General features: G+C 36.2%; 1 protein-coding gene across 1 annotated transcript in view; it reads right to left on the bottom strand.

The window, feature by feature from the left end:
- Window positions 1-24,742, bottom strand: part of BABAM2 (BRISC and BRCA1 A complex member 2) — a 160,314-nt gene that overhangs the window by 110,992 nt on the left and 24,580 nt on the right. Inside the window, exons 3-5 of the mRNA XM_054394843.1 lie at window positions 24,508-24,602; window positions 8,956-9,150; window positions 5,471-5,545 (exon numbers count right to left, since the gene is read on the bottom strand). Of these exons, the coding sequence (XP_054250818.1) occupies window positions 5,471-5,545; window positions 8,956-9,150; window positions 24,508-24,602 (365 nt within the window). The remainder of the gene's footprint in view (window positions 1-5,470; window positions 5,546-8,955; window positions 9,151-24,507; window positions 24,603-24,742) is intronic.

Genomic DNA, 24,742 nt, shown 5'->3' with positions numbered 1-24,742 from the left:
TAGTGACTAGCTACTACAAACAAATCAAGCTGGCATGGAAAAGTTGTACTAATAAAATTTAGTGAGAACGAAGGGAACTGATCTGTTTGCAGAATTCAAAAATACTGACTTTAAAGTATACTTTTACAGGGCTTTGCTTTCCTTGATTTATGTGTAGAAGAGATTACAATAAAATAATGAAAGGATAAAAAATTATATTACAGTTTCTGCATTTCTGGAAATCAAATTAATTACAGCAGTACTTAACTCTCCAATTCCAGGGTCAGTAAGTTCTGTGGCATAGCAAGAGGGCTGACCTGTTCCGCAAAGCTCTGCATGATTAATTGCTACGGTAAGAAGCACAATACTTCTATACAGTGAAATATGTAAGATCTTACATTTTAACCTACAATGACAACTGAAACATCCTGCTAAAAAAAAAAAAAACAAAAAAAAAACTCTCAAATATTTAAAGCTGACAGATCTTATGTGGTTTTAAGCTATTATGAAAATGCGGATGCTTAAAAATACTTTATAACCAAAAAAGCCACTACTTTCCTAAATCCACAACTTCCTAGACTGCTAGAAATTTTTCATGATGTGAGCACTTTTTTTTGTTATTTCTGGTCTCACTCATTATGCAAGCTCCCCTGCTTGGCATTCGCATGCTTCTGGCAACAGGCTGCTATTCTGACGCTGGCCAGCATTCTAAGGAAAAAACCCTTCCTCCATGGTACTTCATTTAGTACTTTTTGATGAAGAAAGTGGAAAGCCAAAGTAAACCACAAATTTCTGGGCACAGGCTAAAATAAGAGATTCTTAGAGACAAGTATCAATGACATCTCTTCTTGATAAATGGCTTCTGTACACACAGGTTACATTTATTTTCACAGCCTGTGGACTGTACTATTTGCAGGCTTCAACTACTTCAAACTATTCTGTTTTGAACACTACCAGTACTAACTTGCACAGACCCACTTCTAATCTAAAATCTCAATGGTTCATTATAAATATATATTATAAAGTTGGCCTTAAAAGTATTAACAGAAGAAACCTAGACAATCTTTGATGACTCAATGTTCTGTTAAAGTTATTTAAAGTTGGAACAATAAGCAATCTAGTGAATATCATACTGACACCTACTTTTAGAATTCTACTTGCTCTGAATGCTTACATACATGTCAAGATAAGCAACACGCTATTGAATAAAATTCAGGAAGTTCACTTTCTGTCTCTGTCACAAAGTCTTACGTAGTGTAAGACTAAGAGCAATCTATGTATCATCTTAAAAGATGTCTATGGAAAGCACAGTCAAAGTATTGTGAATTTTGAGAATTACATACATGTGTTATTTCAGGGTTACCTTCATGTGATGTAGAGCATTACCATTCAATCAGATAGAAAAGCCATATATACATTATGGAAAGACAGCCAAACAGCATGCACTCCACAACGCTCTCTGCTCCTTTGAGAGGCAGTTGTCCAGCACAGTGTCAAACAGTCTAGTGTAAAAGGATAAAGTCAGACCTAGACTTAAATTCCTTCTTGCCACTGACTTTATTACTTTAAGCCACTGCACATCAGGTTTTAGTTAGCTAGCTACCAACAAAACAAATTAAGTTTAAAAGCAAAATAAAGCATTATACTTTTTCAGAATGCTTAGCTCAATTTCTTCCATTAAACAGCAAAAGTACTGGTTTTTATACAAGTGCATTTGTGTTTTGGTACTTGAAACAATCTAACACAAACCTTAAATACTGTCAAATAAATTAAGCTGCTAAATCACAATTTAGAAGTTGGCCTGGGGAAAAAAAAATAAAAAAAGAAAAACTAATTTGACCCAGCAAAGTATACTTAACTATTGTTTGTTCTCTACCATAGTTGATTACTCAAACACACAGAAGTATTGCAGTCTGTTCACAGTACTCAAAATTTGGCCTACGTCACAAAAGTTGCACAGGATTTTTAACAGACTCCCAAATGATGAAATCACAGTAAGGAAAAACACAAATATGTTCTTATCTTTCAATTTGAACTTGAGGATAAACCTTTCCCATTCATGGTCTTACACACAACTGTTTGGCCTCTGGCAATGTGTCTAGACAATGTCTGTTATTTGTTTCAGTTCTGAAAGATATGCACCAAATACAATGGTCATCACAAGCAAGCTTTTCAGGGAAAACAAACAAACAAACAAACCCCTGAAGTTTAAAGATTTTTTTTTCCTTTATGCTTGAATAGTAAGAAAATATTGTAAGGATGATGAGATCACAGTCATAGTTAAATTGGTCTAGATACAAGCTATTCACCAGGGCTACACAAGCAGGTACATAAGAGTAGGAAATGAATACCTTTTAAATTACGTACAAGAAGATGGTGGTAATCAGGGCACATCTTACTTAACCAAAACCTCAAGAAAACATGGAAATGAAAGAAAAATACCTAAATGTCTTGTTTTCAACAACATCACTGGCAACACATGATAAAGTTCACTCATACTGTGCAATCATACTGAAGTTACATAATGCAGTACAATACGTAAATTACTGAGCTGGAGATAATGACTTATCACTATGATAAACACATTTGCATAGCTGACCAAAACTAGAAAGAATGAAACAAAATTTAGATGTATTTTAGATGCCAAGTCTGTTACCTTGATTACTACTCCGGCATAAATGGTACCTGTAACAAGGTGCACATGTGAACTAGAGACTGAGTGTCAAAGCCTGCATGTAGAGTGAATACTCATTTATAAAACGCTGCGGCGAAAATTATAAATGTTGCAACCAACATAGAAGAATTTAAGCCAAAATTCATGTGTTGAATGAAAATGTAACTGCAAGGAAGGGAATGTGCAGATGCAGATGTAAGGACTTTCCTGAGCTGAAGTCACATTGTCCAGTATGAAAAACTTAATGCAAGACTTATCAGTAATGAATCCTGCAGCATCAGCTTGATTATGCAGTTGTTTCAACACTTAGAATTTTCATTTATGTCAACTAGTTTTGCATAATAAAGCATCACAGAAGTGGATACGAAGGTTCACATTAAATTAAAATCCTTTGTACTAAAATATAACTTTGTAAAGGAAGAAATAATGAAAGGGTGTCTTTCCTTAAATGTGCTTTTTCAGTGTCAACCGACATTTCTTTTTGAACAGTTTGTTAGCCTGGAAAACACAGAACAATATTTTTCCTTTCAAATGTGAAGGAAATTATCATAAAAACTTAAGAAAAAAGGATTTATCTGCTGCAGCCACTACAGTGGTACACTTCCAAAACTGAAATTTTTTATTATAATTTTAGAACTCAAAGAGACAGTAAATACTCTCACCACTATCAGTACAAAGTTGTCAGAGTACGATCTGATTCCCGAGTGTATTCTCAACTCCAAAGACTTTGTAACGTTACAGACTGCTCTCATAACTTACATCCCCAAAGCAGATTATTGGCTTGCTATACAAAGCTTTACAGTCACACTTGTAGTGTGATTACCTACTGCCATCAACAAAAATATCATAAGAGCACACAAATCATTGGGAATCACTAGGAATGATTGATGATATAGGCATGCAAATATTTGCATGATGATAGGCATGCAAAATAAATACAGGTTTTCCTTTAGACTAATGAATCATTCAGTACTCGGGCTGAACAACAACCAAGGACAGAGCTGCGGACTAATGATGCTTTACCCACAGTATCCCCACCTTATTTTGAGAAGATGGAAAATGGTTAGTGAACGTAAGAAATTACAGTAAGGAGGAGTATGTTGTCATATATTAAAATGTTACTCTTTAGAAACAAAAGTAAAATGCTTCTATCATAGAGGTCCCATATGATGACAGTTACTTATATATGTCATACACCCCCTTCCAACCTCCAAGTCTTGCAGTTTCCCTAGAGAATGAACAGGTATAAGGCAGCCCTGAGACTGAACCTACTGAATACACTAGGTACACACTTGTCCTGAAATTCTGAACAACTGAAAACTGTTCCTGGAAAATATGGTACTTGGGAATTCTATCAGGAGCTCACAGCATAGTTCACGTTAGAAATTTTCAGTCTCCTCTTTTCCAGTCTTTCAGAAGCAGATCACAGTTACCCTGCAGTCCAGGTCAACTTGTTGCATCCTGCTTCTCAACATCATCCTTCCTGAAAAGGCCTGGCCAATTTTCTTACATCTGTCTGGAAACATTCCCATGAAGTGGTAAGAGAAAGCCCTGATGCAAGATAGCAGCTGGGAGAATGATTGCTACCATGAACACAGGAAGAAATCGAAAATATACAGAGGCTTTTCAGAAGGTTGAGAGTGGTTCGTTAGTCAAACAACACAGAGTCTGAGTCTGCAGAAAGTAAAAAGATCACATGATTGTAAACTACAACCAAAAATTTCAGATAATAGATATGCCTGTCTTTGTTTCCACGGTTCTTAGCTCGAGACATCTTATTTGAAGAAACACTGAAGATTACACTTGCAATTCTGAAGCAACACTAGTTCAAGGCAGATCTAATGATAAGAAAAAGAGGTAATTGGATCTACACTGACATTTTTATCTGAACATATTAGTTACTGAACATTAAGTAGCTGTTTTTATTTCCAGATATTTAGAAGTAAATGACTGAGTAAGGAGTCAGACATGCAGATCAAAGAAAAGATGAGTGTTGGTAACATCAGATGACTCAAACCTTTTATGAAGTAGAAGTTCTGGCAAATCATTCTGACAGGAATGATAGAGAGAATCCAGACCTCTCACTATGTTCTTTGAATGCAGTAACCTTGACCTTATGTTGGGCTTCCACTGTAATGGCTTGAAGGAGTAACTGTCCTCCTGCTGCGAAACCCACTTATTTCAAATCATCCCACGTTGGCAGTTTGTCACAGGGTTTTGGTTGTGAGGTTTTTTGTTTGTTTTTCCTCTTAGCAAAGAGCGAAGTATTTTTTTTCTCCAACTAACATCAATACTCTGTGTAGTTTTACTTTCTAAAGTATCTTCATTGTAAACAATTAAGCAAAGTAATCAGTGAAATGATCAGTTAGCGTCACCAGTATCTGCTTTCACTCTCTGTTAAGAAATGGTATATTTAGTTTGCTTCTAGTACAATTGGACTGTTCATTAAAAAAACTCCAACACTTACACAGCACAAAATTCCACATATTCCTATTAAAAAGTTTATCTAGAAATATCTAAATTTATCCCCCAAGATCATATCCAGGATATGGTCAAGAGGCTGGTCCTTATTATGTTGTCTAAAACTCAGGAATATCTGCACTGCATTCCTCTTCTACAACAACTGAAATCCAGCAAGGTCCCTTACAGTGTATGTCCAACATCACCTTTCCAAAACACAATCCAATCGATTTTAGAAATACTGGATTTCCAAACTCTTGGATAAGAGGGCTGCTGGAAAGCCAAAACAATTACTAGGAACATTTCAATAACTCAATACTCTCTCACACATACTGTTAACCTAGACATTCATTTTACCTTGAGAAGGTATGTAGGAATATTGCTGAAATCTACAGGCAACTTCAAGAGGAAGCGAGCTGAGAATTCACCAGTCTGTGGAAAAAAGGTAACAGTAATGAGACCTGTTGCCTAAAACAGAACCACAAATTGAGCATTCTTGATCAAATATTAACCATAAAAATGTGTGAGAAAATATCAAATAAACGGGCTGAGATTTAAAACAGTATTTCTCAAGGAATAACTGAAGAGGAAGAAAATACTTTACAGATTCCACTGATGTTGCATGAGACACCACCTTAAAACCCATAAACCAGCACGGCCAGTAAGTCAACAGCAAAAAGCAGTCAGCATACAACAATGTGCATGACAGAAATCAGACTATAATTTTTTAGGCCCTATATATAGATGTATCTTGGCTGTACTAACTTCCGGACAAAGGTCTGCGAGATCTACAAATGGTCTGAAAGCAAAGCCAAAAACTTGACAAATTTATAAGAGTATAAAGAGGCACCTAAGAGAATCTGCACTGAGTAGGTAAGATTGTACCAAAAGTGGAGGCAAGAACTGAAGCAGAAGGTTTTATATAATTTGTTTTCATAATTATTTGACTCTTAACACCCAGAAAATTGTTTACTGAAAATTTGCCACACATTCCCTACACATTGGTCTTTTTTACGCATGAAGTGTATGCAAAGGAAATGGAAAGGATTTCCTTTCTGTTTCATACACTTCCTTAAAACCAGACTTTGTCCACCTGGTAGTGAAGCAATGTAGTTAGTTCTCTTTGAAAAACAAACGCCTGCCTGATTTCCTCCATATAAATTTTTTTGTCATCTCTATTTCTGAATTCAGTAAAGTAGCCATACAAGCAGCTGTATTTGTCATGTCGAATTAGCAATACAAAAAGCATTAATTTTATGGCAATAAATACAAAAGATTAGGATACCTTGAGACACAGTAGCAAAATGTTTTTCAGTTTTAACACTACCCTACTTTAACATACATGAACTACTTAGTTACATGATGACATACAATTTTTAATTACTTAATTTTAACAGGCGAGGGGACAAATCAACACTGTGTGAATATACAGCATTCATTCTCCCCCAGTAACACATACATGCTACTTATTTCCTGAATACAGTTATCTTTACCTTTCATTTTAATACTTTAAATATTTTGCATTTCCAAAGCAAAACCAAAGATATTTTAAGCAAGAAGTGTATAATATACCAATTTTAACCAAGTGCACATGCATCTCTGGTGGGTATGCACACTGCAATTCTCACTCAGAGGGTAAATGTAAATGATATACTGGATTTAAAGGAGATCATAATTTAAGCAAAAGTCTGCAATAACAGAAGCATCCTTTCTATAAAATGCAACAGTGACCTATGGAAGAGATCTAGAGAATCCTGAGAGCAAACATGTTGCCTGGGACTGCATCCAGATGGTGCCTGAATGGATGGAGATCCCACAATCTCTCCATATTTGGCAGATAATGCCAAATTTGTTGGGAGTGTTGATCTGCTTAAAGGTAGGAAGGCTCTGCAGAGGGATCTGGAGAGGGCCTAAATCAGCTGTATGACGTTTAACAAAGCCAAGTGCCAAGTCCTACACTTGGGTCACAACAAACCCATGCAATGCTGCAGGCCTGGGGCAAAGTGGCTGGAAAGTTGCCTGGCAGAAAAGGACCTAGGGGTGCTAGCTGACAGATGCTTGAACATGAGCCAGCAGTGTGCTTAGGTGGCCAAGAAGGCCATCCTGGCCTATATCAGGAACAGCGTGGCTGGCAGGACCAGGCAAGTGATCATGCCCCTATACTCAGCTTAGGTGAGGCCACACCTCAAATACTGTATTCACTTTTGGGTCCCTTACTACAAGAAAGGCACTGAGGTGCTGGAGTGTGTCCAAAGGCAAAGAAGCTGGTGAAGGGTCTGGAGAATATGTCTCATGATCAGCATCTAAGGGAACTGGGATTGTTTAGTCTGGAAAAGAGGAGGCTGAGGGGAGACCTTATTGCTCTCTACAACAACCTGAAAGCAAAAGAAGATATTCTTTATTCAGTCACCAAAGGCTGAGATTCAAAAGACTTCAGTAGATATGGCTTTGCTATGAAAAATTGGAGAATGTTGGCAGCTGTCAAAAATTGTAATAAAATCTCAGCACAGTTCAGAAAGCCTCATGCATTTCAACAATGCAGTTTGAGAAGTTGTTTGTGATGCAGGCTACAGAGAAAAACATTTAAGATCAATGAAATCTTTTTAGCTATGAACATAAAAAATATTTGATTAAAAAAAAAATTACTTGGCTTGAAAAAAAGAGTCCTAGATGACTTCTCTAAGAAAATAAAACCAGATGAATAGAAGTACTGTGAGCTGTAAACATCATTGTGTCACCTGTAACTTAAGGATGATTAATGTGACATAAAGCTAAATTTTAGGCCCTGATAACAGTAACGTTGAATTTTCATAAATTTTGAGACTCTGTTTCAGAAGATACTGTTTCTGAAGGCAAATACATCTTAAGAGTAAGCCATTGTTGAAAACAAGAGGAGGAGACGGTCAGCATAAACATAATTAGGTGTTTTCTGAAATATCTTACTCCAACCTTCTCATAAATATACTTCCAGCAGGAAAACCTGATTTTTGCAAAGCTTACTCAGTGTCAGAGTTTAGTTTATAACAATACTTAAAAAAAAAAAAAAATAATCAAATCATACACAAACGAAAGAGTCAACACTGTCAACAGCCTCATTTTAGAAGGCTAAGATGGTATGCATAGCACACTGCCCAGGCAAAGGATACAACTTCAGGAAACAGGTAAGGCAGTTTAATGTCTGTCTGTCATGGCCCTACTAAGTCACTGCTCTAACCCATCTCACATGCTCCTGTACATCTGCAGAAAATCAGTAGTTGTTTGGGGCTTTTTTTGTTTGTTTATGAGTTTTTTTGGTGGTCTATTGGTTTTCCCCTCTCCAGTTTAGGTTCCTGAAACAACCCATCTCAGCTTAGATAAGTGCCAGAGAGATACAGGCAGCTACAACCAGCAATTAAATCAACTTAATTGTAATGTGGAACCATACCCCAGTATATCCTGCCCTTAAGCAGGCTGATTTGCCTGGGTAGGGCATCGTACTTTGCCTCTCAAAACTTCTGAGCACACTCAAACTTCCACATAACATTGTACTGTGTCCTGTAAATACTGTACAGACATTTCAACAATTTTAAAAGTTTTCATCTATAGATCAGATGAAGTAACATCAGGTTGAAAACAGTTATTCACCTGGAAATCTGGTTCAACCAAGGTACTGGAATGGCAAGAATGTATAAAAAAGGGAGTACAGAAAGTGAGCTGGAGTCAAATGGTACTTTTATCCGTTTGAAACATAAAACGAGCTGGTAAAACATGATACAACACAAGTTTTCCAAGCAAAGAGTTGTATTTATTAAAATTAAAGGATCACTAAAAGCAACTTAGCAGAAACATTCTTAATAGCTTACCCAGTTGTTTTTTTTGCCTGCATAGATTTCCATGTTTTCTCCATACTGGGGCTCTTCAAGTAAAGTCTGATATTCAAACATGAGACGGGAGCTCTCACGTAATCGGCTGCACTGAAATTGGTGATACTGCTGCACAAGCTCTTTCACAACAAGAAGGAGGCACTCAGGGTTTGAAGGATTCCAAGAAGCTAAATTCTATTGAATCAGAAAAGAATAGAGACCAAATTTATATTACAAACATTTCCCTTTCTATACTGATACCAGAGGCATATATCCGTGTAGAAGATTTGTGACAAAGCTAAACTATGATATTAAATGCAAAGGTTCTATCAAGCTTTGGAAGAGAACCAGATCAAACAGCAAAAGAAAGTCTTAATGTCAAATAAAAGTCCATATGGGGACCTACCAGAAAACTGGTAACTGGGCTACTACCAAGCATATATAGGCCCAAATTAGCATTCTGTTATCCCCTAAAATTAGAGTATTGTGTTCAAGAATTTGAAAAGTTTGAATTAAAAAAGGAAAAACTATATGAAACATACAGGCATAGAGTAAGTACAATCCTGCTCTGCATCGGACTCAAAAAAAGCAGTCAGTGAATATGGCAAATTAACACCAACTGCAGAAACTACTCTGCTTCACTATTCAAATACTGGATATACTGTTGACAATGACAGAGCAAATGTTTTCTCTTCAGCTGCTTCAATCTTGTGCTTTACTTCACTTTGACTGTCCCTTCACTAGAGCTACCTTGACTCAGCCCCTTAACACAATCCCAGCCATAAACAAGTCTCTTCAATGTGCCTGGCCCAAATTTTTATTACAACTTGACGATATATCAAGAAACAAGAGAAATAAATATGTTAATACAATGAAGACAACTAGCAGTAAGCACAAGAACAATGTTATCTCTCAGTTTAACTACTCTAGCATTGGCTGAGACTACGCTCCATCCACAGGAAGCTTTTCTACATTGCAAACTACACCTAAAATGATCAATGTTGCATGCCTACATCTGGCTGACCTATGAACAATGTTAAGGGAAGATGATGACTCATCCAGTACTCTACAGTCTCAGGACAGTTCTGATAGAAAAATCCTCCATCAGAAAGTCCACATGTGCTTTGTACTTCGATCCTCAACAGGTCTGCTTGGTACAAGCTTATCAATGCTAACACAGTCATGTGGCTTTTTGTCATCTTTGGCTATAAGCAAAAGTAATTTGTATTCCTGTGTATTACACAAACATACTAGGTGCAACAGGGTTTTAAATGTCAAGAATTGCACATTAAGATCTTTTGAACTGGCAAAGTTGTTTGCATTTTATTACTAAGTGAAGTAGTAACAAACTAGGTTCATATAAAATAATTTATCAATATCTGAACTTGAAGTAGTTATGGATGGCATGGTTACTCTTGTAATGAAAGCTGCAGACAATTCATAAACAAATTAAATGCATAACTTCATATCTCATGAAAATGAATTTCTCATTTTCATCATCATCACTTAAGACACAAAAGCCTAATCTGTCAGTGAAAGCGACATGGAATATGTATTGCTTCCTTGAAAAATCTTGCTTTTTGAGAAAAAAGTAGTAATTAAAAAAAACCAATAACATCTATTAAGACAATTTTATCTCAAATTTTACCATATGGTGTTTTGCCTGAAGTTCCCAGTCCTGGACGGATTAATTTTAAGACAATCTAGATATATTCTACCCATCCCCTCCACTTCTCATTGAAGTAAATAGCTACCCAGAGAAGCACAGAAACCTGTGTATGCAGTACTTACATACTGGAACAGACACAAAACCAAAATAAATACAATTCTCTATCTCAGAGACATAACCACTGTCATGACTTTCAGCAACATGATTCATGATTTCTTAATGACTATGGCAGGAAGTGCTGCGTTAATTGTCTACACATCACCCCTGTGACTAGGTTGAAAAACACACATTCCGGTGTGGCTGGGGGGGGAACAGTTTTAGATGGTGGGATTCTCATTCTTCAGCAATATGGACACTGTTTATGCTTTGAGAAAAACAAAAAACAAACAAACAAACAAAAAAACCAGCCCAACTTATGAGCGTGGAGTACTTACAAGTACACTTATCTTTAGAGTACAGATTCGAAAGAGACCTGTTGGTCAGATTCATCCAAGATTGACAAGCTGAACTTAGGAAATATAACAGGACATAACTGCTGTTTACAATTTGCTTTGTTGAACTCATTCAAGTTTATCCAGTTCTACAAAATAGTAGAGAATACACATAGACAGCGTCTTCTAGGAAATACAGTTTGTAACATGCTGTCTGAAATAAGACTGCAAAAAACCTTGAATTTCCTATTCCCAAGCTGAACTCAAGTAAAGCATTTCCAGAAAGGCAGAGGATGTAATATGCCAGTATGTACTGATATCAGCCAGACAAGTGGGAATAACCTTTCCTCCTAATGACATTGGTATAACACAATAGAAATGTTCTGTCAAAGGAAATGACCTACAATATTTTAATAACTGACCTAAATGTAACCAAACCTTTTGTTTTTTTAAATAATGTTACACCACAGAACAAAAAAAGAGCATGAGGAAATCCATTGTCATTTGTCAAGCACAGAGCTAGAATATTGCTCTCTTCTTCAAAGCATTCAAGAGCACTGCATCAAAACTGTGTTTATGCTGTACTGCCTTAAAGATGCAGGAATTAAAATCAATTATTTGAATGTAGGATCCTTTTATAAATACCTTTCATTCAGTAAATAAAGGTTCAAACAAAGAATGAACTAGTTATGAAAACAAACCACCTGGAGAAAAACACAACTACCAACCCACTACATACATCAATTACAATGGATTCTCACTGATGAAAGGGTAAATATCCAATGGTTACACAATTTTTCTGTAACACAAGTTCTGATTTAAATAATTTTCTACTTTATAATTATTGTAGCACTGTTATTTGGCAATTTGCTATTGCATTTCTAGCTATTTTATTAACTTTGCAAAGGTGCTGTTCTTTTCAGATATAAATTCATAAAATTTAACACAAACACTTCTGAAGACAATGACATCTGTGCATGAAATTTCTTTTCACTTATCTTTAAGTGTTGCTTAGTTTCCCTAAGCATTAGGCTGATTCATCTGAAAATACTACCAAAAAATTTTACTGTGATCCGATTTCAACAATGTGTCAAAACACGTGATACATTGTTTTCTCATTTTCAAGTGGTACCTTCTTTAATTTTTCCTTCTGTTTTTTACATCAAAGCCAAAGGAAGCAACTACTGATAACATACTGTTGAAATCTAACTAGCAGATTTTGATCCCTTATAGAACGGCTTTATTATTACAATTTCAGAATTGTAATGATTATTCCAAGGACATGCAAAAACTTATCACCAAGAGCAGCATCCCTGCAACAGTACACTGACCTCCTTCTTGAGAGATAAAGGATCCCCTGAATAAAATTTTATTTAGCAATGTAGTATTATATTCACCATTAGACTATGGAAATTGTTTTAATTACCAAAACCTCAAACCTCAGGCTTTGAAGCAAAAAGGAGTCAGTGCACTTCATTTTGTCAAGTTTCAAGAAAAGGTCTTTAAGAAAACAGTTATCTACAGCTTAAACAATAGCATTTACACCCACTAGCTTTGCCATCTACCTCACAGCACTGCAGTATAAATGCGAAAATCATCTTCAGTTATTATACACAGCCCATTAAAATGTGTCCACTTTGGAGAAATCCAAAGTGATTCAGGAGATCTGTTCTGAAGACCTGCCAGATAATAAACAAGCTCAAAGAGCATAATTTTCACCAAGAGGTATAACCCCACAGATTTTGTTGGGACGCAAAGTCAATCTTCAAATGCCTTGGCTCTTGATCCTGTTTCCTGACAGGATTTGGCTGCATAGTATAGTAAGTGAGCAGTTTAAGAAAAGGTTTTAGCACCATCAGACACAGCACAAGTGTTGAGAAAATGAGTTCACTTGGAAATGTGTATAAAGAGGCAAAGATATTATAAGGCCACCCACCGAGTGCAATTTAAGCCATTTCACCAGTAACTCATTTAAATGAATACCAGTAACACTGACTGGATTTCAAAAAGAGACAGCATCAGCTTTAAGAAATGTTCTTAGAGGTGAGGCAAGTAAAAAAATCCCCACAAAGTAGCTTCTCATCCCTACTAGCAGACACATGCAGGATTTAGCTTTCCAAAGTAGCCACACAATTTAACTTTTGGCAAGGAAGCCACATTAAAATTTTGTTCTGGAACATTTTGTGTTTTGCAGTTCTTCCTTTATCCTTCAAAAAAGCTAATCAAGAACCTATGCAAACTACTCAGTGTCCGTGACTACCTATTCACACTTGTCTCAGCACATAATGCACTCTGTGTTCCATAAACAGCTAATTCATAGCCTCTTTCTCAGGTTACTGCTTATTTCATAATTCCGGGCAATGTCTGCAGCAAACTACAGTTCTACACTATCAGAAAGAAATATGATAACAATTTCTAATCAATCTGAAGTTGTTTTTCTTTGAAATGTGTTTAAAGATCCAGGTTGCCAAAGTATCTTCCAGGAATGTGATTTTAAGAAGACAGATTGTAACTGTTTTTCCTGGCTATACTACAGCAAACAACAGCAAGATCTTATTTTAAGTTAGTGTACTTTTATATTTCTAAGCAAGAAATTAACTTTCACAAGAAAATGTCAGTAAACAAAACCTCCCAAGCCCATAAAGTGGTAATGCATTTCTATAGTATCTTTCATCCAGAATTATCATAAAGAATAATACACAGATTTGCATTTTGTTTATATCCCTGCATACCACATACACACAACCTGCACCCCTGAGTGGCTTAAAATCAGTACCAATATAAGAATTTTTTTACTTGAAATCAGAAAGATCACACTGTGGTATCAGCACTTGTGCTCTGCATATGTAAGAAGAGATATGAGTCCAGAAACTGGGATATCTGGTTTCAGTCCCTACTTTCTATAGTCTTCATGGGCTACCATGGAGAAACTGCTCACAGAAAAAGGCACAGGATAATTATCTGCCATATGCTCACATCTTTCTACCAAGAGATATTTCTCACAGTATTTGCAGGGCTGGAGTGTTATAACAAATTCAAAGGCTTCAGTTTCTTAGCAGCCAGCACTTAAACATCCTACAGGCTGCAGTTTCAAATCAATCACTGTAAACCTACATGCCATCTACTTGTCATCTTATTTTCACAGGTTCTTCATATCCCCCTCCCCCCCAAAGGCACCACTGGAACAACTTTCAGGAGTGATCTGCTTGAAACGATCACTTTTGGGCACAAGCAAACATCAAAACTTAACATTTCACAAAAACAGTTCAACTCAGGAGCACTTCTGTCACAGCACATGCAACCAATGAATTTGTAGACTTTGTGTGCTCTACTAGCTATTTTGTACAACAGATGAAAAGTTTGCATAAAGCAAAGCTTGGGATAGTCAATGTTTTGTTTGTTTGGTTTTTTTTTTTGGTGAGAGGCTGTGAAATAAGATGCAACAATTACAATAGCTTATAAACAGCTGAAATCTGAAACACCTGAAGGCCTTGAATTATCATGAAAATACAGAGCAGGAAACCAACATACTATGAATTAAAAAAAAAAAACACAACAGAAATTAATTCTACTTCTAGAAAAGCACCTTACATTTTGTATACAATTATTTTCCCTGTTCTCTTCCATCAGCTACATAGTGTGATTCTCATTAATGATCCCACGCCCAAGGTGACTGCAAAACAAACCTCAGGAAATCCAACACAGAGAACTCTCTTCTGCATTCACCTAAAAGAAATTCACCACTCTTTCTCAAGTAACATTCCCCCAAACCAGACATTACTACAAATGCCCTCCTGTAGGAGTTACGAGATATATGTTTGTACACTAAGGGTGCTCAGGAAATGCAGAAACTGAGACTGAGACTCACAGTTTCACTCTTCCTGAAAAAGTCTATTTCTCCCACAGAGCTCTCTTACATGATAATCAGACTCTTAAAAGATGCGACTGCCTTCTATCAAAAGGGAGTACTATCTAATTAATCTCCTAGAGACTTGGCATGCCTAAGTATTTCTTGTTCTGCTCTGCTAAAGGATTAGAGGAAGTTTTGTTCCTTTCCAGACCTCCCAGCACATATTCTCACAGAACACAGATGGTACCTTTACCTGTTCTGAGAAAGAACTTTTAATTCCCTCAGCTCATATAAATCCTGCAGTAGGAAATCCAAAATACTAATCAGATATCACATGAGTACACAGCATTTCTTCCTCTTGCAAGTCTGTTACCAGAGGTGTATGCATTTAAGCAGACATAAAAAGTAAAAGGAATAGAACACGTGAAGATTAATCTCAAGAAAAGACATATGCACATACATATTTCACCTAGAAGACTCTCATCTTCATCATGCACTGATGGTATTGTGAACAGGCTCCACATGCTCAGACCCTCAGTGGACCAGAGTACAGACCACTATTATCAATTTTTTATCTCAATAGCCCTTTTTTAAATAGCAAGTCTTTCACTCTCATCAGTTCTTTGGGTTTTTCCTTTCCTGTAAAACCAAGTAATTTTAGCTTCAGTAAAGAGGCTTCACAGCTAATGTTTTGGACAGCATTCACTAACATTCCTTGAGTGTTTACTGTTGGGTGGCACATGCAGAACTGTTTTCTCTAACCGTTTTTTTTCTCTCTCAAAATTCCATAAATTAAAATAGATTTATCAGTTAGTGGATCTCACAGTCCAAACACCATTTCCAAGAGAGTTTATAGGGCCTTGAAAGAAGTCCCTAATGAAAAAAATCTAAAAGTATCATTGTATAAATCATAAGACATTGAAAATCAAAATTATTTCTCTACTATACTGAACAGATTAATCCAAATTAGTTCTCTCTTCTCAAAAAGCATTATAAGAAAAGAACACTTATTTGGTTCCTTTCAACAAGTAAAAGCTGCATATCCACAAAGATAAGTGTAAGGTAAAATTCATGTAAAACTGTGTGAACACTAATGCTGTAAACAAAAGACAAGATGTTGATTAAATTTGAACTATATTTCTGTAGTTATCTTTACAAAACCAAGCAGATATGCCTGAGGATCTGATATGAAAGACAACAGGGAAACAGGCAAGTAAATAATGAGTAAAACTGAGATTTTGAAACTAATGCAGTTGGAAACACAGATCTGTAAAAAGATGTAATTGAAAAAAAAAAGGCAAAAAAAAGCATGCACCCTCATTCATTCTCATTAATTTTGGGAACTCAATAGATCCTTTGAAAATTACCCTGAGTACGAAGACACTACTTTGCTCCAACAATATCTTCTAAAGGAAAGAACCTGCAGGGTCCAAAAACTTAAAAATAATTCCATTCGAGCAAAACACAATTACAACAGAATTCACAGTCTGGAATGTAATGAAATATGAAATTGCATTACCAGACAGGACTATTATTTCTCACTGACCTTCTGTAATCAGTTAATTTAAAAGTCTGATCTGCTGGCATATTCATAGACAATGCCTTTCTCTACAAAAAAATTAATTATCATGACTTAACTTGAATTTAAAGGTATCCTCAATTCAGAAAGACTGTGCTATTTTTTTCTTATTTTTAAAAAGAAATTAAAACGTTGTAAATGTGTTTCTAGAAAGCTAACATGCTGTTGTCTTCAAGCCAAGCCATTTCTTACTGTTCTAGAGTTCTTGTGAGGAACTGGAGTGTATTGTGCCAGTTCCATTAGATATCAGGGCCAGAATCCTTTAATTTTCTGTCAGTTTGCCTAATAACAATTTCTTTGCAAATGTTAATAAAACATTGCTCAAGTATAGTATGATTATATTTTAATTAAGTGAAGCAAAGATAGTTGTAACTACGTTATCAGTTTGCTAGTTCATATTAAACATTATTATTGAACTCTCAGACTTCCAAACAAAAGACATGATGCTTTCATACGTCTGGCTTGGGATATCATACTTTTGGTTTAAGCAACAACGACTTGAAAGTCAGTAAAATGCTGGAATTCATTATACCACCCTTATCACTAGCACAGTCTTTATTTCCTGCAAAGCAGGTATATTATATACATGAAGAAAAAATTTAAGCATCAACGTGCGGTAAGCAGCAATATGAAGTTATGTGGCAGCATGTATCTACCCTCCAATACAACACCATCCATCTGAAGAGTCTTTCCTCTACTCAATCCTGCTTCTTCCTCAGGCAATCACTAGTAATAATGGAGAAAAGACAGGCTTCGTGAAGGGAAAACAGATGCTTATTCAATACACCAGGAAAAAAGAGGGAAGGAGAGTAGGGCATTGCTAGATCAACCTGACAGGCCACAAAAGCATTGCTGACAGAAAGGTATTCACAGTGTCAACAGCAGAGCAATAGGCTGAGAAAATCTGTCCAAGTTCCAAGGTCTCCTCCAAGCACTTTCTAAAGCTATCCTTCTCAAAAAGTCTAGAAATCCCTTTAAGAGTTCCTATACAAAAGGAGTGACAATAATACACCCTGATCACAGAAGGGATAGTACTAGATACAGATGTCTGTAAGAGTTGCCAGGCATAGCTCCTTAAATGAGAAGTGGTGAAAAGTCTCTCAAAGTGGTCAGTCTCTGAAAATTCATAGAGAAGACAACACAAAGGAGCAACTTTTGTTTTGTAATCACGTACTGTGAGTTGCCATTGTGAAAATACCCAGCAGCAGGAACAACGGATGTTGGGAGGGAGCAAGTCATAGACCAAATAGAATCACTGACTACAATGTAACTGCAGGTTCGTGACTCCAACAATTGCTTAAAGAATATGCAAAGGTCTAAAAGACTAATTCCAAGCTATGTAAGTGCTCCTTCTGCACTTACTAGAACTGCAGAATATGCTACTCGATGTAACACCAGAGGAGCAGAAGAAAGAATGCTCTGGTAGCAACTGTTGCTACCACCCAAAACATGAGTGAATTCATTCAGAAATAAAGACTTATTCAATATGAATTCAAGAGAAGATCCAGAAATTCAGGAGGTCAGTGCTCTGGGCTCAAGTATAAAGTAAGAAGGCATAGCTTGAAAGAAACAAAACCCTAAACATCCTGTTATTCTGGTCCAATCCTCTTTCCCATCTAATTGTATAATCACAACAGAGATGGTCAAACTCATTAGGTAGCATGGTAGAAAAATATTTTCCCCCACTTTGCCATCCTTCAGTTAAATAATCCATGCACATTCCTGAAGTTCTCCTAAAACTACTATTTCCTGTACTGAAATACTGTATTTTTAGAGTTAATATTCTAATTTTCCCATATTCTAGGGAGAAACTGAATTATCAGAGAAGCTTGTGCCAAAAAATGAATGGAAATATTTCCCCACTGAGTCCTCCAGAGAACTAGTGGAATTAACTATGCATTTTGCACTAGCAGGATTTAAGAAAGCAAAACTACCTGGCTTATCAGATATTTTCTTCCCTCAAAATTCAATAAACAGTATCAAACTGTGATTTCTCAGTTTCTGGATTTGTCAGGTGAAAAGTCCAGCCAAATATTGTGATTAACTAAAGGAGAACTTCTGATCTCAGCATATTCTCTTCTGCTTAATCTTTGAGACAGAAACCCAAGTGTTGTAAATTTTGCTAGAAAATGCTGACATTTGGGCAAAGAAAGTAAGGCAAATACATCTAATGATTTCACATGAATAGAAAATCATAAAATACAAGATGGCTAACCCCTCCCAGCCCTTTTAATATTAACAATTCCAGACAAGGAAAAGGGACAGGCTAAAAGAGAAATTCATAGGTGATGACATTGAGCTAGAAGAGGGGAGATTTAGACTGGATACTAGGAAGAAATTCTTTACAGTGAGGGTGATTAGGTACTGGAACAGGTTGCCCAGTGTAGTCATGGATGGCGCTTCCCTGCAGGTGTTCGAGGTCAGGTTGGATGGGGCCTTGAGCAACCTGGTCTAGCGGGAGGCATCCATGTCCATGACAGCGGGTTAGATGATCTTTAAGGTCTCTTCCAACCCAAACCATTTCATGATTCTGTGATTCTAAACCAAGGAGCAAAAAAAATAATTTTCCAATCCAGAAAGGCCCTGAAGGAAGATGGAAAGATTGTAAGAAAAAATTTATTTCCTCATCATCTCTCGATTTCTTTACACTGAACTGTTTGGAAAGCTTCCACAGACAATCATAATACTCACTCTTGGCACTATACGACTTCTCAGAAGGACTTCCTGAATGTTGGGTTGACATGGCCAGGCTACCTCCAGAGAAGATTCCCAGTCAGAATCCTCTTTTGGAAATTTCTCATTTTAAAACCAGCACAAGCACAGCAAAAATAAAAGGCAGAAAACCTGTGACTGTTTTATGATACCCCTTGGTAGCTGGGTCAGGAAAATGAACGAGAATTCCCTGGGGGAACTGTGTGGAGCTCACACAACAAAACCACACCAAAATATATTCAAAATTAGATTCTTTCACATCTGGCTTATAGAGGAATGTTGTACTGGCATAGTTCTATCACTTGACAACATGGCCAAAAATGTGTATGATAAATGCCAAGAATACCAGAAAAAAGGTCCTTCCATCAGTAAAGTTCCCGACTTAAATTACTCTTCTGATGGTGTAAATTGTGATTTTGTCACTACTGCTTATCTGTACTGACTCAACAAGGCCTTAGTGACTACATGCATCTAAAGAACCTGATGCTTTATAGAGATTATCATATACATATGTACATACACACACACATACATCTCCCATATATACAATGGGTAGGAACAATATAGGAGAGAAATAAAACAGTTTTCAGAATACAAATTTGCAGCAGTGAACAGCACTAGATCGTAAATAACGAAAACATTTTTACATTTAAAAAAAAAAAATCAAACTATGATTAAAAAGTGAACACAAAAAATTTGAGTATAAAGACATTTAAAATAATAAGGAAAAAAATTCTAGTAAAATGCAGGATCCAATCCTGCATTGTTTCATTTACATTCCCAAAGTTCAAGTGACACCGAAGTAATTTAGGGTTTTCAGTACAAGAGTAGTAGGTTAGGGGTACAAAAATGAAATCTGCTGCTGCCACCCCAAATAGAGCAAGCAAAAGAGACAGTAACACTAAAAAACCTTCAAATTACCCATGCACCTCCCAGTCAAAGAGAACCCATTGCTGTGACCTCAGAATGATATTCTGAAAGCCATCGTGCTCGTTGCCTTTATGTAGGTGCTTTCATAATAGAACACACAACACCTGCATCTTTACCAACAATAGAACAGCTAGATTATTAAAACAAGATAGTTCAAATGGTATTAGCTAACGTAAGGGGGTTGGGGCATTTTTTTGTAGTTACTGTGAATGCAAGAACAACTGATGCCATTAAACATCCGTCTCATTCATGTAATAATAAATGAAGAATAATTACAGAAAAGAGAGATCTTTAGAAGATCTCTTCACTACCCATTAAAAGCTAACTTAGCAAGTCAACAGTAATTATGATTATGAATACAGCCACAGAAAACAATACAGCCTTCTTGACAGTGAACATATAGTTAAATGATAAATATGAAGTCGAGTAATTACAAGAACTTAAACATTGCTTTACACAAGACAGCATGACAGACAACAAACACACTTGAGTAGCATTTAACTAGCTGAATCAGCTACACAATGACAAACGTGTATTCACTATTAACAATTAAACAAGGGGAAATAGTCTTCCCAACATTACTACTGGCATAGGAACTACAGTGGCCCATGCTCTTAAGTTCTGTAATGGAAAAGCCCTTCTCCCATGTGAATGCAGCTCTAAGTATTCCCACAAGGCTTTCAACACTTAACTGGGTTTCAAGAAAAGCTAATATCCTCTTGCCTCCATCCCTACTAAGGCTAATAGAGCCCTTTCAATAGCAATGGGTGGGCAGAATAATTCTGAGAAGATTAGCTGGAGATCCGAAGTAGGATGTTTAAAAACCCCAAATCCTTAACCCGATGATTAGCTTGTACATACTGCTATTGTATCTGCTTTGCCAAACAGAATACACCTCAAAATCACTGGAAAAATTGGGTTAACGTTTTGCATAAGCACTTCGTTTATTACCTGGCTCACGTTAACAATCAACTAGGCTAACATAACAAACAATTCTTGTTACTCAAACTGGCGTCACTGTAATAAGCTCCAAATTAATCTCATCCGTACACAATCATTAATCTTTTTGTGCTAACTGAATTTTTAATCAGAACGGAGTGAATCATAGGTTGTTTTTAAAATACATTTCTAATACTTGTCATCCAAAATGAATAAACACTAGAACAGGGAAGAACTTTTCTATTTATGTTCTGAGAAGCTGATTTATTTAGGCATACTATACACACAAGTATCAAATACACACAATAAATGAGGATATTTTTAAGGAGAATAAAGAATAAATGTTTATTTCTGATAATGCTTTGAGCATGAATAGCATCATCAACCTAAAAAATTTAGCCCTCTGACTGTGATTAAAACTAATAAAAGGAATAGTTGCCCCTTTTTTGAGTTGTTTCTCAATCTCTGTATCATTCCAACAAATCCGAATACAATACAGTCTCTGAAACAAATAGTGTAATTACTTCTGGTAAGGATCTTCAGTATAGCTATTCAAATGTCTTCAAGGAGGTCTACTGAGAGCTTCTACTGAAGTAACACAAGCTTGAGAAACCTAGAGTACCAGGTTTTCATTTCAAGTTAAGCATAATGCCAGATTCAAGCCACCTAACAGCATGTGATGCCTTCTGTTTGGAAAACAAGATACTTGGAGATGAGAGCAGTGCAGGAAGGTTGAGTGTCACAATTCCCACAGATCTGGTGGCATATATTAGAGACTGAACTTATTTAATACCACCTACACACTTTTGTGAACAGTAGATTGTTTTGATTGTGAGGAACTGGTGCATCAGAAATATTAGAAGATTGATCAAGAGTACTAATTTATGCTCAACATGCTAATCTATTTTTAGTCACTAGAAAGGTATCTTAACACATTAAAACATTCTGCTAATATTTTAGAATTGTTTTCATTAAACAGCTCTGAAATCTGTGGGGAAAAAGGGAGTTATTCAAATACTTATCATAAAAAGCAAGTTATTCTTAATGTAACCATCTGAAGAAAAACTCTGCAAACCATACTGAATATTAAAAGCCAAATGCAAAAGGAAAAATACACCATGATCCATAGCTGCAAGGTGGAAATAGCAAGCTCTGATAACATCAGGATGGACTGCAGGAGAATAACCAAGTACCTTGTCAAAACCAGTTACACTTACATAGTGAATACTACAACAGCATAACGACTAAAGGAAAACTGTTGGCTTGAAAAATTATTTTTGTTTATTTTTATTTTAAAATACGCTGGTTTACATCTCATTAGGCATCAAGGAGCAAATGGCTCTTCAAGTCACTTCTCAGTGAAGAGGACGGGAAGTTTTTTTCTGCCCAAGCACAGAACAAACCAATGTGTCCCAAAGAAGTATCATTAATGAACAACATAAGAAAGAAAGACAACAACTACAAAACTAACTAACAAACAAAAGCAAATAAAAACTCACAAACAAAAAGAATGTTTTAATCCTTGCAGGTTTCACTGGGGATCACTAGTGCTAGTGACTTAATTTCACATGAGAATATGGTATCATATCATACTCCATAAAAATAGCATTTCTGCAAGAAGTCTCAAATTACCTTTCAACATCTCAATTGCTATTAGCTATTAATTTCAGATTTCCAGCACATTAAAAAGTGCTCCTCGTCCTTTAACATCAACTGCAGAAAGTGGTTGTTAGTGTGAACACATCTCAGGAGATTACAAGATTGTGAAACAACGAAACAAGAAAAGGGGAATAGGAGAACTGTCAAGTAAAAGTGTGAAAACAATTCTGAACCAGTCATACAAAAGAAACCTTTTCTATAAACAAGCCTAACAAAATAGCTATTCAGTTGCATCATGCCCCCTTCTCAGAACAGTTTGTATGCTTAACAGGAAAATGATCAGGGGAAGCAAAGAAGACATTCGCCTTTTAAAAAAAAAAAACTGTTATGTATGATAAAATAATTGTTAAATTATTTTTTTTTTAACTGTGCAGTCTTTCAGTGTAACTTAACATGAAGTAAATAAAGCTAAAAACCCCAAAACAAACACATCTCATGTCACATGTGAAGGACATATTCAGCTCTTCCCCCATGGCACCCCTACCCCAAAACTGAACAGCACAACAGCCTCTGACTTACTCTGGGGAGCTCCCATGCCTGATGAAATCACACAGCCACACTGGAGACATCCTGATAAAGCACAAGAGTGAGGAGGAGAGGAATATGCAAAAAGCCTCTTTCCTAGCAAGGCTTTAGCCAGAAGTAGTTCAATTAAAAGACATTTCCCAGACACCTGTTTGTGTCAGTGATTCTTATGTATCCTTATAAGAAAGGTATAAAATAAAATGTATTTCAAGTGTCAATTGCTTTTGAGGATAATCTTCTAATAAAAGGGGAGAGAGAAAAGAAAAGAAAAAAAAAAGAAAAAAAAGAGAGAGATCATGACCTATGGTGTGGGTGACCAAGCAAGAATTACAGCAAAGCTCTCTGGCAAAGGTATACTTTGCTGACGCAGTCACTAGAAGTCTGCATCATAAATAAGCACAGGCACTGGGTATTTATTGGAAAAAACATGCTCAAGCACTATTTGGCAAGCAATACTGTCGATGCAGAAACCCGGCTGCAGGTCTGCAAAGACAGGAGAATAGAGCCCAAAGAGAGGGGGAGAGTAAAAGAAAAAAACCATTCCAGCTTTCAAAATACCTTAATACAGCTCTCAGTAACTTCTGAAAGGGAGAATTATTTTAAAAGCATTACAAACAAGGCTTTAATGGATGAGGTTAATTTTGAATAGTGAATTAAAAAAAAACAAACAACTTTGTTTCAGGTTGTGGTGTTTTCCATATTAATAAGACCGTGTAAAAATATTTTCTCATGAAAGTAATTTGCGACCTTGCCTCCTTTTTTTTGAAGGGCATTTCTTTGTCTTTATGGTAACACTACCACAGATGAGCAGGTTTTCAATTTGACGCAGTGGTTTCAACAAAACACAAACTGGTTTTATCTGTCCTCATTGGAAAACCAAAATCGACATCACCACAGATCATTATTATACTTTTTCCAGAACAAAAAGATTTTAAAGACACAGTGGAGTAATCCTTTTTTGATGAAACAGATCTTTTAAGATGGTCAGATACTGAAAGACACCTTTTTAAAATACTCTGAGTAGTTATTGTAAATGTCCTCGTCTCAATGAAAGTATTTTTTTAAATCCACGATTTTTATGGATTCAACTTTAAATCAGATTAGAAGACAAAGTGTTTGTATTCACCCAAAAGTGAGATACAAGTTGCGGTGTTTTTTCTTTATTCTGCATTGTCGGCAAATTCCTACTGCTGAAGATATTCTGGAAACGTCAAGTCTCTTTGCATGGTGTAAGGTTCTCAAACAGTATAGTACTTACATGCAAGGCAGAAGGATCTGGCAAAAATTCAGCATCCTCTCCAAAAATAAAATCTGGTGGCAGGTCAGGATAGTGAGCATTGAAAATTATATCCCCTGAAAATTAATAAATGAAAACATTGTTTGCACTTTTATACACATACTCATGAACAAATAAATAACTGTATACGTGATAGCTACATTAAGCACATTTCATGTATATATCTATATAATTCTTTAAGCATTCACATGAAAGA

The sequence above is a fragment of the Indicator indicator genome, chromosome 2 (genome assembly GCF_027791375.1).
Source record: "Indicator indicator isolate 239-I01 chromosome 2, UM_Iind_1.1, whole genome shotgun sequence".
In the NCBI taxonomy this organism is placed as follows: domain Eukaryota; kingdom Metazoa; phylum Chordata; class Aves; order Piciformes; family Indicatoridae; genus Indicator; species Indicator indicator.
Note: the sequence above shows the minus strand (reverse complement) of the source record. Positions and strands in the feature narration are given on the sequence as shown.